The sequence below is a fragment of the Telmatherina bonti genome (genome assembly GCF_933228915.1).
Source record: "Telmatherina bonti genome assembly, chromosome: 5".
In the NCBI taxonomy this organism is placed as follows: domain Eukaryota; kingdom Metazoa; phylum Chordata; class Actinopteri; order Atheriniformes; family Telmatherinidae; genus Telmatherina; species Telmatherina bonti.
The window spans coordinates 15,197,378-15,214,461 of record NC_136623.1 but is presented as its reverse complement, the minus strand read 5'-3'; the positions used below and the strand labels follow the sequence as shown (position 1 = coordinate 15,214,461).

Sequence of the window (17,084 nt, the reverse complement as noted above, 5' to 3'; positions counted from 1 at the left end):
ATAGGCATCAGTCAAGGTGTTAAATTAAGATTTTATCTATTCAACAGAAACAGACATTTGACTTTAATGAATGTATTTGGTATCAACTAAAAATACAAATGGTAAATCAAAACCCCAAGTATCTTGCAGACATCACACATTTGCATACACACAAAGAAACTGAGTTACTAAATATTCCTCTACAAGTAACGTAGCCCTGGATCATGTTGCAGTTTTCCCTTTTACAATGACATACCTTCTAAAATAACAGTGGGCATAATACTAGTTAGTACAAAGTTGAACAAAAAACCCTTTGTGTACACATTTCCTCAAACAAAAGGTTTGGAGGAAAAGTCAGTGACCACCAGATTTGCGACCAGCCCAGGATCTGGAGCGAGAACGGGATCGAGACATGGATCGAGAGTAGGAACGTGATGGAGATCTACCCAAAGACTGTTTGTAGGAGCTGGAGGTTGGATGGAAGTCCTCAGCTGGGCTGTCGGACTTCGACTGGCTCTTTTTATCTTTGGGCCTTGATCTGGATGGTGAAGGAGTACGGCTATGCGAGGCCGGTTCCTGATGTGCCCTGTGGTGGTGTTCACGGGGAGGACCTCTGTACCTGCTGCAATTAATATTCATGTTTAGAGGAGAAAGGGTTGGATTTTCATTTGCAAGATAGAAAAATAAAAAATGCATACTTCTCATTTTCATAGCTTCTGCTCCGTCTATGTCGGCCGTAGGATCCAGAGCTACAGAAAGAACAGAACATAAAATAAATCTTATATTTCACAGACTTAGACCATCAGATAACACCCAGGCAATCATGTGTTTGTAATAAAAAAAAGGTGCATGGTTCCTAAATAGTGCAACATAAAATAAATATTCATGTTACTTTTAATTTCTGATATTTATAAAGAGGAGTTCTGTGACATTAGTGATGAGCTACATACAGATTAACTAGTTCATAGCTATAGATTTCAGTACATTGTTCTGACATAAAGCATAACATTTTACACAATATTATGGTGTAATAGTGATCTGTTCTGCTTAGTCCTTCAGCAATGTCATATAGCATCTGCAATTTTCTATAGGCAGCTACTCATTTCTGTACAGCTTGAAACACAGACTTGTACTGAATGTCCCTTTTGTCCAACAAAAATATATGGATACAATGTCTGGGTGCCCTGAAACAGTGACTTAAAGTTACATTTACAAAAATCTTTAAGACCGTTTATCTGAATATCCCTTAAAATGTTGACATTGTACTGGAATTTCATTAAACCACTCACTCTCTGGGGCTCTCCGATCTCCGAGGGCGACGCTCATAAGAAGGGCTTCGGGATCTCCGACGATCGTAGCTGCGGCTTCGTGAGCGTCTTCGGTAGCTATCACGATCATCATCGTAGCGAGAGAAACTGCGAGGTGAAAGTCGCTCCTTGGCCTTCATCTGGTTTGGTGCTTCATTGGAAAAGTTGAGAACAAAATATTAGGTTAGAGTGAGTCTTAGCAAGCGTCATGGTGTCTATGTGGAAATAGGAAAATGTTCATACTCTTGCGGTCTCCTTGGGCAAACTGGATCTCAATCTGGCGACCACAAACCCATTTACGATCCAGGTTGTGAAGAGCATCTTCTGCATCACGGACATCTTCGAATATGCTGGATAGTTAAGGTTGTTCCTTTTGAATCTTTGACTGTTGGGGAAGACTGGTGCACACAAAATGGCTGCAATATAGCTAATGGGTCAATGGGATTAAAGGAGGACTCAATTATTCAGTTAAAAATAAAACAATTTACGGTTCTGGTAACATTTACTATTTAGAAATATGTATTTGGTAAAAACAGCAACAAAAACAAACGCAACAAGCTGCAGAATCTGTGATTTCAGATTATTCAGACAAGTATGGATGGTAATCAGATTCTGGAGGATACAAAAGTTTGGCCTTTTACCTTTAACATGTTTGACTTCAGCACGATCTTTATTGTCTTGGCAGAAGAACTTGAGGGTTTCCTGCTTGTCTTTGCCCAATAAACACTTTGCTTTTCCTTCCTTTGGTAGACAAACGGAAGTCTGCTGCTCACATTTTGTCCTCTGTGCATCTTCATGCTTTTCACTTTATTTTCCAAATTCCACTATTGCTTGTTGCCTGGGTGTCTTTGGTTGAATCTACTCTAATACCGCCTTTCAACTTTGGTGTGGGGTCTCCAGAACTGTATCTTTAACATTCTAAGGCAACAACAGGAGAAATATTGGTTAGAGATAAATGTGATGCAAGGGATGTCAAATTTCTGAACTATTTTTATATTGCTGTATCATATTAGTACATTGATTTACCAATTGCGAAAAACAAAGGAAAGTTTCTGAAATTTCTTCAACTTTAAGATCAGACTTAATGCCTAAAATTATCTTGATAAAAAACTATTTAAGTCAAAATAATAATAAAACAAAGGATATTGAACGTAAGCAAATCCTCTTGGCCGTCGTGTATAGAAGTCAAGTGGGATGTAGACATCTACAATTGGCCCATATCGACCAAACTCACGTCGCAAATCCTCTGGCCTGAAGTGTCATGAAATAAGCACATTTATTCTGCTGGGTACCATTTAAATTTGGCTGAAGCCCAGCAGACAGGTGATACACAAAAGCTGGTGCCAGCACAGCACATGGCACAACATATAAGCAGGTACATCTTGTTACAAACTGACTTGAAAGAAAATGTCTTCAATTTAAGAGTTTGGACACTGTACAGGTAAAAACTCAATCGACATAATCATTATAAGCAGGGAAAAAGAAAAACCTAAAATTCCATGCGCTCATTTACAGATGGTGGAAAAGTTCAGTACCTGCTTATATTTTGTAAAATGACCACATTTCAGTTTATTTTACATTGAAACATTTAAAAAAATTTCATATCAGTTACATTAAAAATGTTCCTGAGAGTTTAAACTGGTCTTGGTTTCTTTTATAATTTATTTGACCAGGTAAAAAAGCTCCTGTAATTGACGGGAGTCTCATTTAAGACTGATAAATGTGAAAAGGTTGAAGGGAAAAGCAGGCTGAAGGATTTTTCTCATCATGCATCTGTATGTTGCTTAGTTTGGACATAATGCTGGGCAATCTCTTATTGTTGCAAACATTGACATGGTGTTCATACTTTATTTAAAATGGTCAAACCTTGTCATTAAATTGTCATTTTGAATGTTTTTTCAATAATTACTGAATCTGGAGGTGCAAGGTTTTTGTGTGTGTATATGCAGGCTATAACTTAAATGCACCAGAACATAAAGTGTTTCTCAAACATAAAAATATATCTAAACCTTCTCCTTTTATTTTTGCACTGGACAGCAGATTAGTAAGTTTCAGCATGTATATAAACTGCATCTTAGCATTGCTACCGACATAGCACATGTCATATGTGTAGCAGGCGCACACACACCAATCACGAAACACGCTTTAAGATTTACATACGTCTTTGGGAAGAACTACAGTAGTCTTCCATTAGAAGTCAGAAATTTGCTTCATAACTAAGCTCGATGTGCAGTTTTTGGTTTCTACCCATTTTCAGAATAATAAATCACAAACTAAGTCATGAAAGTTTATGCTCACCAAAGTATTTACACTTTAATTTATTTCAAGATAAAAACAGTAACACTTTGAGGAAGCTGTCTATTGTCATAATGTTTCTAAAAGGCATGTTAATTGTAATGTTACTAATAATTAAAATTTTGCAGTAATGCATTTCAGTTCAGCTGTCCCCCCCTTCATATTAATTAGTTTATTTTAATATAAGCATTAATGAGAGAACAATAAAACACTGGTAACCATTTACTTATGCTTCGACACCAGTTCTCTGCTCCATGTTTGCTTACTTGCTAATAGCAACTCCTGCGTAGTATAAGCTGGTTTAAATTGGTAATAAATCTTTATAGTTATTCTAGCACACACCAAGTTAAAACAAACAATGATAAATAAATAAATAACTCTAATTCTACTCTTTACTGCAAGTCATTAGTAAAGTTGACGCAAGTTAGCCGTTTGATGATGAATGCTATATTTGCTAACCTGATAGCATAACGTTAGCTTCAGCTCACCTGCGTGAAACGACAGCAACGTGAACAGAATAGCATACCTGGATTCATCGGCGATGTTTCTTACGAACAGAGACGTATTGGGAGGCCTCATATACCTCGCCATTTTCAGCCGTGGACTGGTTTAAGCAGCTTTTTTTTTTTTTTTATCCCTAAACGTTTCACTACGGCGGACACGAGCTACGTTGTCGCCGTTTCCGCAACAATGCGCATGCTCAAACATTCACAACCCCAAGGTGCGCTTTATCTCTCCATCACATAAAAAAAGAGAAAGACACGGAAAAGGACGCAACATTCTCAAATACTATCCCGACTTACACTAAATTCCCAAAGATGATCATTTATCATGGGCATAACCGTTATTAACTTGATTTTAATCTAATCTTTAACCTATGTTTCACCATGTGTCGTCATGACCCTCGCTTAGAAATGGCAAGTAGCAGAGATAATCTGTATCGAAGAAATTATTTTTAAAGACGCTATATGCTTTGAACAGACATATTTGCCGATCCATTGATCTTTTCTTTTTTTTTTTTTTTTTTTTTTTTTTAAATTACATTGCAGACATAGAGGAGGCTTGGTTGTTAAAAAAAATCATGCATTGACAGTTTTCACAGAAGAAAGACACAAATCACTCTTAGTAAGGACTCTTTTATTTACATATACATTGTATTTGTCTTTCCTGGCAAATCTACATCTTTTTGCTCCTTCTGACAAGCGTTGTTGAGCCCACACTCATAGTCTGGGGAGGAAAAGAGGGGGGGGGAGTATTAAAAATTTCAGTCTTGTGTTAAAGTGCATTATAGGTTTCTTTAATTAAACAGTGAATATTTTGTGTCTTTTGTTTGATGTCAGATATCAGATGCACTTGAGTGAGATCACCAGAAGTGTGCATTGTACCTCAACCATCTCTCCTCCTTTCAGCTCTTGCATGTGACTGAATTTGCCAGTTTTGCAGACCAGTTTGCCACCCTCCATGTTGACAATGCACTGCGGTGACAAATAAGACAATATACCAGTAGATAATTTATAAACCGAAACAGACATAGACCACTTATAAACTTAACAAAACAGTCACATAAAACTATTGCCATGTCTGTCTTTATAAGAAATTAAACTTGTTGTTTCTTGTTAAATAAAAGATATTGACCTTCAGCTTCTTGCCATCCATGGTGGTGATTTCAGTCTCTTTGCCAATGGTGAAGGAGTTTGTCACAGACTTTCCAGGTGTCTTGGAGGTAATGACAAAGTCATTGCCAGTCTGCTTGATCTCAGTAATTGGCTTGATGTCTTTCGCCATCTTGATTACATCTTCTGGGAGTTCTGTTGATTAAAACAGTTGTTATTTCATGTGCTGCTAAAGCTAAATAGCAAGCAATGATGATTCGTTGCTCGACAAAGCTGTGTTCTGACGTATTAACCAAATCTAAATGTGTCTTCAGGTTCTGGCTTTACATGCCAACTGTTTTCTCACCCATGGCCCTGAGGAACTCCTCATAGTTCTCCTGAGAGTAGACCTGCCATGTTCCATTGAAGTCCATCTTTTTTTTAGTCTGGATTCTCCTTCACCAAGGTGGCTGGAGGCTGAGACAGCTGTGTGAAGCTCAACACAATGTGAGGAAAGGTGAATGTGCACCCGTTCCTTTTTATACCCAAATCAGAGGGAGTGCAGTGGTATGTGGAGCGGGTGACAAAGTCCTCCGAGGTAATCACTGCTGTTTGAACAACCTGAAGTTCACTTGCTCCTTTCAGGCCAAACCATAGTCTCCATTATGAAAGAACTGAAATCTTACCATTGTATGACTTATCATGCAGAATAGTGTTCTTTAGAAGTTAAACATGCAGTGTTTCCCATAGCTTATGCAATAAATACAGAAGTGGATGCAGAGGGAAGCAAGTTTATTGACAAATCACCATCTCTGAGGTTCACAGACTTTAGTGGAGTTGAAAATGTAAAATTAAAGGCAAAAAGTGCATAACCATTTTAACCAACATAGATTTTAATTCTTCACCAAATAGTTCATCATGCACTTTTCAATGAATTTTGTTTTCCTTAGCTGCCTGCCTTCTGTGTACCACAAAACGTATGAATCTGCCAGACAAAGTCATGTCCAGTAGTAAGGTCAATGACACTGCGGACCGTTTGCTTTTAAACTCAAAAGACAAGATAACTTGTTGCAAAATTACACTCAAAGTACTCAAAGGTTGACATATTTCTGAGTTCTTGATCAAGTTTACTCACTAAAATTATAAAGAGAAAATGTCATATCAGAGCACACATAAAAGGGAAATACAACAGACTATACCAAGAAATCGTTTTATTCACAACATGCACAAATGACACATCCGCTTCCCCAAAATCTCAGGCTAGTGAGGTTTGGCAGTGTGTGTTGTCAAGCACTTAAAGCTGCATTATCTATGTATCAAACTGAACAGTGGCCACTGAAATGAAGTTCAAAATAAGCACAAATTTAGACAAATTGTCAGTGTCAGCTATTAAATAATATATACTTATCAACTTTAAGCAATGCTAAAATAATTGCTAACATTCAGCTAACATGAGCGGCTACAATGGACTCGATAGCGTAAGTTAATGTAAGCTAGGACTAAAATAATTTTGGTGATGTTTGCTACTTGTTTTATAAATTAAATTAGATATAATTTTTTTTTTGTTTTTTTAATAAATTGTCAACTCATTCTAATGATAACTGGATAACTGCTCCAGGATCTTTTTTTTTTTATAAGTTCTGCTGTCTCATTTTAAGAAGAAAAAAAATCCCTCAACCTAAAGCATTAAATTAAAGGGAAATCCAGGAGTTTTAACCCATTTCCACTGCATTAGCTGGAGGCTTCTCTCCATGCTTATACACACTCACGGTCACATCAACAGTTTCTGAGCCATACTGATTGCGCACAAATATGCTGTACTTTCCAGAATCTTCCACATTAACCTTGTTGACAGTGATAGAGCTGCGTTTGGGGTCTTTAGTGATGGTAAAATGAGACTGATCAAGGATTTCCCTTTCGTTACGAAGCCAGAAGATTTCTGGAGCTGGTTCGCCATCAATGAAACATGTCAGACAGAGAGACTGAGGAAAGGAGGGAAGAAAATACCAAATTACTGATTACACAAATGGTCAAACATGAAGCAACTGTAGCCACAGCTAGCAACATCATACCTTGCCCTCCATGATGGCCACAACATCTGGAAGACCCTTTGTCACTTTGGCACGATCTGAAATAAAAAGGCATCAATATTTGAACTCAAATCGAAACAAAATTGCAATGTATGACAGACATAAAAATGTTTTGGGATTAACATATAAAGTGGGACTCACTTTTCTCAGCAATGGCCAGTTGCCTGTGGGATGAAACCATAGGGTTAAATCACCATGACTTTGCAGTATTGTAAAGTAATGATGAGCTACTGACAGTTTTCACGTAAAAGTCAACTCACATGCAACTCTTGTAACTACATCAGACTCTTGAGTGTTTCATGTTAGTGGCACAGCAAGCCATGAGATGCATCTGTTTATGTAGTTTTTCCACTTACTTCAACCTTTGGTGCTCCAGCAGGGCTTCAGCAAAAGCTTTTGAAAGATGTAACAACACAACCAATGAGGATTGTAACAGCATCAAGTCACACTGGTCACATTCTTACTGATATACATTTGCTGTACAATCAAAAAGGCACTTCCACGCACCTTCACTCGACAGTTCAAGATGTCGTTTGTGTGTCTCTCTGCCATCAAACATTTCCAGGGTGTACTCTCCTTTATCATTCTCTGTTGGATTTAAAACTTCAATCCATAGCTTTTGCATGGTGCAGCCTGGTTTTGTCCTGGCTTCCTGGTCAATCCTTCTTTCTCTGGAGGGGAGAAGAAGGAACAAAACTGTTTTTTCATAGTACTGCTGCAGCTTTAAAATTTATATAGATCCTTGGGCCAGGTGCTCAACAAAGACACAAATGTTTGGGTTATAACTAATCTTTTGCTTTTGAGATTTTAATATGCAAAGGAACATAAACTTGTTTGTGGTAATAAATACCATCTCTGCATCTCCCTAAATATTGCAGCAGGTGGTGCTATAAGCCTTACTTAAGAAAAAAGCCTGCAACAATAACTGGCAACCTCTACATTTGTTTGTCCAAGCATGCAAATATTGATTCTTTTTCTAAATTTAAAACAAATCATATGTGATGAATCAATACCCAACAAACGACTCTGAATCAGACAAAATCAGCCTTTTCAATACATTTTTTATTCCTGATAGATATAGATGTAGATATAGATATGTGTTTAATAGATAGATAGATAGATAGATCGATAGATAGATAGATAGATAGATAGATAGATAGATAGATAGATAGATAGATAGATAGATAGATAGATAGACAGATAGATAGAAAGAAAGGCCCAAAAAGGCCACAGTTAATGAATACACAGTGGTGGGAGAGGTACTCAGATGATAGCACAATCCAGTACAAGAATGGTCCTTCAGAGGATAAGGTACTGAGGGGAAATGTGTGTGAGTGTAACCAGTAAAAATAGTTCATTCAGAATATTAAAAGCAGCTCATAAATAATGATGCCCTTTGTGACGGTATAGTATTCTTTATTACACCTGTGTGAATTTTCTCTCTGAGTTTATTGTGTGCCTATGAAGTTTCTCTTTATGACATATCCTGCATGAGCTGCAGCTGTGTCTTCTGCCTGTCTCTACTAAAATTTATGTACAACATGCAGAACTGTAGCTTGAAGTGAATAACGAGGCTACACAGCTACTAGTTTAGTCCCCAGAGCTAAAACAAAACAATATTTATATAAATAATTAAAATAAGACTCAGTATGTGGACTCACTTTAAGAACCAGCTGGTCTTCAGGAAGCTAATGTAGTATTTGAGAGAGCAGTAGAGCTTGAAACCTTCAGCAGTGCTCTGGATCTTCAGTGGAGAAGCTGACAATGCTGCAGACAAACCACAGTTTGGGATTTTACTAATGACAGTCTTTGCATAAATTTCAGTTTGCTCTTAAGCTAAAGGCTTATCTTTTCTGTCTTGTCAGAGGAGCACAACACACTCAACACACCGTAATAAGGCTTTCGGGTGTGTTAGCCTCATCCCAACACAGCACACCTGACATTACACAACGGCTATTCTTACAAATGTGTGTGACTCACCACATTGTTTACTCAGCTGCTGGAGAAGCTTTTCATATTCTGCAAACCATGATAACAAAAACTGTTTTAACCTTAGAAACACTGAAATGAAATATTAGGAAGAATAATAAAACACAGTCAGAGCTTCATGTCTGTTATGGATGGAACAATGAACTAATGGGTATTATTATTGCATCTTAATGGGAGGTTACAACTCACCATCATCTACTAACTCCAAAGTACTGACATCCTCTCCTCTCTTGTCAGAAACCACAGCTCTGTATGAACCAGCTTCCTTTTTTGTTACCTGAGGGAAAACAATTTATTCAGCATCTCTGCAAAAAAACAAAACAAAAAACAAACAAATACTAAACTTTGACTTTTTATTTCCTGGCTAAGTTAACATGAAACTTTTACTTGAAGGTGAACCGAAGACCATCTTCTTTAACAACCTGTCTAGATTTAATCCTTTAAACATCACACTTGTCTCTGTGTCTTTCTTTCGTTTGTTCTTTACTCCTGTAAAAGTCTGTGAATACCAGTTGCAATTTGCAGCAGCTGTTTCCTGAAAAACAGCCAGAATTATAATTATGTGTACCTGTGAGATTTTGAGCGAGCTGGCCCCGGATGATTGATCGTACTCAACCTGAGTCATTTGCACACCATCCTTAAACCACATGAAAGATGTTTCCTTGTTTGTGTTTGTGACCTGAGTGAGAAAAAACCATAAATTCTGTAAAAACAGGAAGGAATACTGAGGTACATTCTCTCTATTATAATTGGTTTTAGGGACTAAACAGCTTCAGATTTATAAAGAGAAATTAGTTGTGTCATTTTCTGAATTGCACATATTCAAAAGAAAAATACACAAATATCAGATTAATCTCAAATCCAAAACAGGTTGCAGCCAGTGCAGTTTGTCTGGTAGCAGGATGTCAGTGAACCTGAAGTGTTAAAACATGGATAAACGCCGAATCTAATGAATGTATGAACTGGAAAAAATTTAGTTGACAGTAGACTTTTCAAGTCAAAGCTTGTTGAATGTCTATATTAGATTGTTGTGTTTGATTTTGTGAGGATAAGGTTTGAACATTTTCTGAAATTTTTAATGTCAGGTCAGTTGCAGACACTAATACAAGCCTCATCTGCTAACAAGCAGTATTTGGTTAATAATATTAGCAATGATTCTATTTATGGTAGTAAAATGTGCTCTCAAACATGACGTTAGGTTAACTGAATTACTGCCATTGTGAAACTTATAAAATGCAAAAAGTACCTTGCACTTTATGATCAATTCACAATCCTCATTCACACCCCATGACAAGAATTCCTGGAAATAAGGTCCTTGGAAAACACAAGAAATGATTATCCATGGTACTGAGCTGCAGCAAAGTGACTACATGACAGCTATTTTTCAGATAATATATAATAATACATATATATTAATGGGAATCATCAACTGAATTAATGACAATATGACACACCCTGTTTCCATAAAGCTTAAATTCTACTATTCAATTCAACTATTCAGTTTTACTATATTCAGAAAATTTAATGAAATCTAGTATTCTATGTCAAAAGGAAAAGGCATATTAAAGAAGTTTATATCCAAGCAGAAATCATCTGGAAGATGTTAATCAGTACATTATTAAATAATGGGTAAGGGTGCCAGGATTGAATATAAAAGGGAGCATCCACCAAAGGCTTCAGCTTGTTACATACTCCATGAGAAGCGAGAGGGATCACTGTGAGGGATGTCTGTGCTTTTATTTGCAATGAACCCGGTTATTTCATATTTGATGAGAGACTTTGTCCATGGCAGGGCGGGTTATACACACGGCTGGGTCCTTGTGTTTTAATACCACGTGTTGTAAAAAAAAGTTTGTACTTCCTTTCTTTTTTTTTTTGATTGCTTTATTAAAGCAATCCATTTAAGCTGCATCAGCATAAATGCAGAAAGGAAACTGCCCACTTCATGGTCCTTTGTGCAATATAAAAAATAACCTCATAGACACATAAAAATTGTTTAAAAACTCCTTCAAAGGAGTGTCATGGGGATGAAAATCAAACAATGAGAGCCACAGGCTTATGAGCAGGGAAAAATTACGACAAGAAAAATGAATTTCTTTCGCAAAACTGCAGCAATTGGTGTCATTAGTTCCTAAATGATTAAAAAAAGTGGCAACTGATAAGGTATGCAATGGAACATGATGGTACACATGCCTCTAGTTGAACAGTTTTTTATGTCTTATTTTCATTGACTTGTATTTAAAAAAAATATATTTTGAATCCATCAGAAATAGTCAGAGAAGAATTGAAAATCCTTTCTTCCTACTTGTCTATTAAATAGATGTTAAAAATGGAAAGAAAGAATGAAAGAAACATATTTTTGTTGATTTTTGTTGTGTTTTAGTAACTTTTCCAACTTTTCAGGAAAGCAGAGTTCAAATATTTATGGTACTTTAGGTACAGTACCAGTCAAAAGTTTGGACATACTGTCCCATTAGATTTTATGGAAAAGTGTGTCCAAAATTTTTGACCGGTAGTGTATAGATTTTAATCTAATCAAAAGCAGCCTTATTACAGAAAAAAGAAGCAAATAACAATTTAAAAGGGAGCTAGTGATTTGAATCTGCATGATGACAGAACTGTACGTGTAACACGAGCCTCATTTGGACCTGAAATAGTGAACAAAGTGTGAGATAGTCTTGCAAAATCAGGCATCGGGGCATTGACCTTCAAACATAGAAGAGTTAGTCTTTGCATAACATTTCAGAGTACGGAAGACTAGCAAGAAGGCATCAGTCAGTTACTGTATGATGAACTGATGCTCTGCAGTGACCACAATGAATACATCTTTTTGTTTTTTAGTAAAGCTCTCTCACCGGCCTTTCTCTGATTGTCCCGTCGGTTTGCATCAGCCAAGGCCAGAATCTCTCGGAACTCTATAAAAACAAACAATATCAGAGTAAGGGACAAACCCCTTCCCAAACAACAACCAAATCCCGTGGGTGATGTGAATCTGTTGTCCCAAAGGATAATGGAAAGCACATCATGAACATAAAGGCAGAAGATAGCTGGATTTATATAGTTACATCAACTATCATATGAAGTTCAGAGTCACTGAAAGTAAATAAATCAGATTATTCCATTTATCGTGCATTTGGGAGGAGAAGTGCATCTCAGGAAGATTACACGTGTTTGATGATTATTCATGAAGCATTTCCTTGGAAATGCCAGACTTTTGTTTTTCTGTGCAGTGACTCTGTTTCTTAGGTTTTTTACTCTTCCAATCAGTTTGAATTGATCATTTAGCATGATCTGCTGTGTAATGCAGGCAATGTGAGAACGCTGTGGTGGAGTGAATGCACAACTTACTTTGATCCACAAAAACCAAAGTGAGCTGATTCTTGGCACGACCATCCCTCAGCTGAGCCGTGTACGAGCCCTCGTCCTCTCGAGAGAGCTCATCAAACAGTATCTCCACCAGACCTTTGGCCTTGTCGAAGTTGATCTTATGGTGCTGCAGAAAAGCAAACAAATGTTGCCAAATATATATTTCTCATCGGCTCATAAGCGGTCAAATGATCCCACGTGAGACTGGAGATCTATTGCATAGATGGCCTGTCGCACAGAGAGAATACATTATGAACCAGAGTGCAGTGTCTGAAATGACGTGCGTGCACGAGATGTTTCTTCTTTCTAAAGGATGGGAACACATAAACAAGCAGTGACACAGAAGAAAACAAGCTTGAAGCTCATTTTCATGACTTTTATGTTCATCAAAATAAGTGTATGCCTTGCACATTGATAGGCCTCAGTGGTGGATGTGATTTGTGATGTATGGCAAGCCTGAGGGACCTAATCAGCTAAATGGCTTCCGAAATCGCAAACCTCAGCTGTGATCATTTAGAAAAAAATGTATAATCAGTACTGTTCAAATGGAGCTCTCATAATGGGAAATAATGGAATAAATGAAAGTGAAATGCAAGCGATGAATGGGAAGTGCTGAATATAAAGCAGTCCACACAAACACAAGACTACCCAAAGAGACACAGTGCAGCCAACAGAATTGTGAAACTACCATAAATATTCTGGGTTATATTAACTGTTCTCCCTGTGGCCATCTCGGTGCATGGTTCAATAACCATGAAGACAGCAGAGATGACTTTGGGCTTGCTATCATGGCATGTCTCTACTGAGTGTGTTTCCATTCAGTTAGTTTCCTTAATGATTTATTTCTTTTTAGGTCATCTGGGTTTAAATCTCACGTTAAGATTGCTGGTGATATAATCCCTTTTTCTAGACTTTTTGTTGCTGTAACAGAACATCTTTTTGCCATTAGAAAGGTGAGAACTTTGTGTTTTGGTTTTTGCTACTCCTCTTTTTTTATTCATAAATAAAAGCCAACAAGTTTTTGGTAACCACTACACCCGCTGCGCTGGTTATCACTCCTCACTCATCCTGTCCATAGATCACCTGGTTTTTGTTGTATTAGATTAGATTAGGTTGATTGTTGAAATTGCTGGATGTATATTTTCTTCTTTAATCTGGTGTATTTTTCATGTTTTGTTCTGTTTTATATAACTTATGCTGTATGGTGCACTGATAACATTCTGTCTTAGTTTCATTGTACAATATACAATGAGAATAAAGCTCCATCCATCCATCCATCCATCCATCCATGGCAAATCAAGCATCATATCCTGGATATCTTTAATGTTCTGACCCTAACAGTGGAGATTTCACGAGGTATTGATAGTGTTTGTCATCAACTGCATGAAAAACAGCTGAAGCTGACAGTAATAACCATCATAATCATATGTTTTTGGTAAGCTGAAAAGCAGCAAAGTAGCTGTTGTCAAAGATGGAAGGAAGACAAGTGGAAAGAAAGTCAACTATGATATCTGATCCATATCTGACGATGTATTATTGTGTATTTTTTAAGTGTGCTGAAGGTGAATTATTGAAGCAGTGAGAGTTTCACTCTTTTTCTGTTTGTGCAGCATTGGATGTTATAGTTGCTATTCACACTAAACTGAAAGCAAACAGCACTGATTATTGGAAGTCACTGGGATTATTCCATACACTACTAGTCAAAAGTTTGGACACACTTTCCCATTAAGTCCAATGAGAGTGTCCAAACTAATGACAAAAAGTTACGGTATCTAAGACTTAAAAGTTTTGATTGGCTGAGTGATTTTAAGTAGTCCAACTTTCAGTCATATCATGGATGTCAACAGTTCACACATTTCTTGAGACTATTTGTTTTAGATTACAAACATGATAATCATTTAAGCTCAAAAGTCATTTGTTTTTTTGTATAATGTGAAATCCTATTTTGTCTAAACGGAAAGAAGCTAACTTTGCAACTTTCCATTAGGCCTTTACTGAAGTATTCCTTCCTCTGAATTTTCCACTCCTATAAATCAGTCACTGTCAGCGCTGATGCCTTTTTTTTTAACATTTCACTTTCTCAGAAAATTAATTAGTCTGGAGGCATTTTTTTTTAAACATGTATTGATCTCTTATCTCAGAACCTAACCTATCTGGAGTAAGTTTCCAGCATCAGTTGCCATGGGAAACAACCTGATAAGCGGAAAACCAGCTTTTTGATACTAATAAATTCAGAGCTGAACCTGAAGTTTCCTGATAAGCCACTAATCCTGCTTCATAGAACAGGCCCCTGGACTGATAACCAGTGCATGAACCTCAACCTGGAAATACATTTCCTTTTGGATTTTTTCTAAGTCTGCGTTTAGCCCTCATTCCACCACAAGCTGCTTGTGAGATGTGTGAACTACGTATGTGCAAAGACACACATTTTCACAACAAACTATTTATTTGTAAATATCATCATGTACATGCTTTCAGGAAAAAAAATAAAAAAACAAAAAAATAATAAAATAAACACTGAAACACCTTGCACAGGAAATTACTTTAGTTTATTGCCCTGAATAATGTTTGCTCAAACTATGATTTTTGTTTGTCCAAATTGTTTACTTGCTCCTTTTTGTTTTTAATGATCTAACTAAAGGTGACACATACACCAGATGGGTTCTGTTTTTGCCTTCACCTCAGGTGATCTTCCAGTCTTCCAGACTTCATCAAATTAACTCAGCTCCTTTGCTCTCTGCTACCTTACACACCTGCTCTTCATCATCACTGACAGCATTGATTTCCAGCCTCACAGGATGTGTATTAAAACACTAATTGCTGTTTTGGATGCATGCTGACTTGTCATAAAGACGGATGCATGCACTTCTATCTCGATGACACGGAACAGCAGGGGTCTCAGTCGTAATGTGTGGAACGTACCCATTTTTAAAACAAAGACAGAAGATGGAACTTATATTTGAAATTTGGATTTTAAGGTATTACTTTATTTGAAATTGCGATGGACTGGCGAGCTGCCCAGGGTGTACCCTGCCTTTCACCCAAAGACTGCTGGGATAGGCTCCAGCTTCCCTGCGACCCTCAATCGGACTAAGCGGTTAGGAAAATAAATGAATGAATGAAATTACATTGTAGCTATTTTGAGAAACCAGGCTATGATTTCCTCCCAGACAGTTTCAACTTTAATATCATGTGTATCATATTTAATATAAACTGGAGACCTTTCTGAGACCTTTAGCTTTACTTCATGGTAAAAACTTTGCACAAAAACCCCTGTTTATAAATCAGATGTTTGTCTGCTGCCCTCTGGTGGGAACTTTATACACTACATTCTGGCATCACAGTATTAAAGGCACAAATATGCAAATGATGATAATGATAACACTAACAATGAAAAAAAAAACAACATTTTATGAAACTACAAAAATAAAATGAATTAAAAAAAAAAAAAAAGATAAACAAGGGTCCTAATGGCCTAAAATCAGTCCTAAGGGCTCAGAGCTGCAGCTAAAATCTAGTTTTCTGTGTGTAAAGAACCTGATGATGACCAGAACAACACATCTCCCTGACACAGGGACCTTTCTTTGCTGTATTACTATAGGACAACTTACTGAGGTGCTGGAGATTTCCTTGTCATTGCAGATCAGACGGAGCTCTGCAGCATTGCTTAAACTCTCGGTCTGAAGCCAGAGACGTACACTGCCCTTCTCAGAAACCTCCACCTGCCAGCCTGACTTCAATGCAATCACTGCAAAGACGAATCAGAGCTGATCACAAGATCCATACAGAAGCATGTACCCTGCATGAAATACAATATGCACATCTAGAAAAACTCATTAGATTAAATATGTCAACATGCAAAATAATTAATTGAATCAGAGTGCAATATCACAGGTCTTATTTTTCTTTTTTCACCCCCCTAATTCTCATCCTCTGCTACTTACAAGGATTTCTGATGTGCCAACTGAGCTCTTTGAGCCGTTCAAGGTCTGCAAAAAAGTGAGACGAGAACTAGAAGGTTAATTAATCTTTGATCAAGGCTGTTGTGTCATTAGACCAGTAATGTAAAGTAAGTAGAACAACTTTAAACAGGAAAGTTAATTGAGAACATATGTTTAGTTTGATGGGAAACCCTGCTGGGGTGTAATTACTTGCTTGAGAGGAAACCTTGTTAACCCTTAAACCCAAAGGCTGCCAGCATCTTCAATGATAAAAACCGATAAAAATGCTTATTTTCCACTTTGTGATTAAAGTTTCTGTTGGGGCGGCTTCACAAAGACTCAGAGACGGTTCTGTATTCTTGCTAGCAAGGGTAGCTCTCATGCAACGAGTCAAGCTGCAACGAGAGCAGCCCAAGACCAGTTTATTTATACACAACAGCTAGACAGCGTAGGTGTATGCATATGAAAGTCATATAGGTTTGACCTTTGTTCCTCTAAACTATGTGTGTGTGCATGCATATAATT

At 37.2% G+C, this 17,084-nt stretch overlaps 3 protein-coding genes across 3 annotated transcripts in view; all 3 read right to left on the bottom strand.

Moving 5' to 3' along the window:
* Positions 1–85: 85 nt before the first annotated feature.
* On the bottom strand, positions 86–4,258 carry srsf10a (serine and arginine rich splicing factor 10a). The gene is made up of 6 exons (XM_079240129.1): positions 4,108–4,258; positions 2,433–2,537; positions 1,530–1,633; positions 1,269–1,437; positions 678–728; positions 86–601 (listed from the first exon to the last, which is right to left on the bottom strand). Exons 1-6 carry the CDS (start codon positions 4,170–4,172, stop codon positions 334–336), a joined length of 762 nt encoding a protein of 253 aa, XP_079096255.1. The 5' UTR covers positions 4,173–4,258; the 3' UTR covers positions 86–333.
* A 445-nt stretch (positions 4,259–4,703) lies between these two features.
* On the bottom strand, positions 4,704–5,607 carry fabp10a (fatty acid binding protein 10a, liver basic; the record flags this gene model as incomplete). Its single annotated transcript, XM_079239963.1, has 4 exons — positions 4,704–4,808; positions 4,967–5,056; positions 5,217–5,389; positions 5,541–5,607. 4 exons carry the CDS (start codon positions 5,605–5,607, stop codon positions 4,758–4,760), a joined length of 381 nt encoding a protein of 126 aa, XP_079096089.1. The 3' UTR covers positions 4,704–4,757.
* A 348-nt stretch (positions 5,608–5,955) lies between these two features.
* Positions 5,956–17,084, bottom strand: part of myom3 (myomesin 3) — a 50,430-nt gene continuing 39,301 nt past the window's right edge. The window contains exons 21-34 of the mRNA XM_079240402.1: positions 16,563–16,607; positions 16,230–16,366; positions 12,601–12,745; positions 12,108–12,167; positions 10,499–10,566; positions 9,821–9,931; positions 9,442–9,529; positions 9,244–9,282; positions 8,925–9,030; positions 7,771–7,934; positions 7,620–7,656; positions 7,405–7,427; positions 7,246–7,301; positions 5,956–7,155 (exon numbers count right to left, since the gene is read on the bottom strand). Of these exons, the coding sequence (XP_079096528.1) occupies positions 6,886–7,155; positions 7,246–7,301; positions 7,405–7,427; positions 7,620–7,656; positions 7,771–7,934; positions 8,925–9,030; positions 9,244–9,282; positions 9,442–9,529; positions 9,821–9,931; positions 10,499–10,566; positions 12,108–12,167; positions 12,601–12,745; positions 16,230–16,366; positions 16,563–16,607 (1,349 nt within the window). The 3' untranslated portion in view covers positions 5,956–6,885. The remainder of the gene's footprint in view (positions 7,156–7,245; positions 7,302–7,404; positions 7,428–7,619; positions 7,657–7,770; positions 7,935–8,924; positions 9,031–9,243; positions 9,283–9,441; positions 9,530–9,820; positions 9,932–10,498; positions 10,567–12,107; positions 12,168–12,600; positions 12,746–16,229; positions 16,367–16,562; positions 16,608–17,084) is intronic.

Excerpts from the sequence above, each read along its gene's own strand:
- srsf10a (XM_079240129.1), bottom strand. The coding sequence starts at position 4,172 with ATGGCGAGGTATATGAGGCCTCCCAATACGTCTCTGTTCGTAAGAAAC. Across the intron at positions 2,538-4,107 it reads AACATCGCCGATGAATCCAG|GCCAGAGGATTTGCGACGTG; the intron begins GTATGCTATTCT and ends ATGACACTTCAG. Across the intron at positions 1,438-1,529 it reads TGCCCAAGGAGACCGCAAGA|CACCAAACCAGATGAAGGCC; the intron begins GTATGAACATTT and ends TTTCCAATGAAG.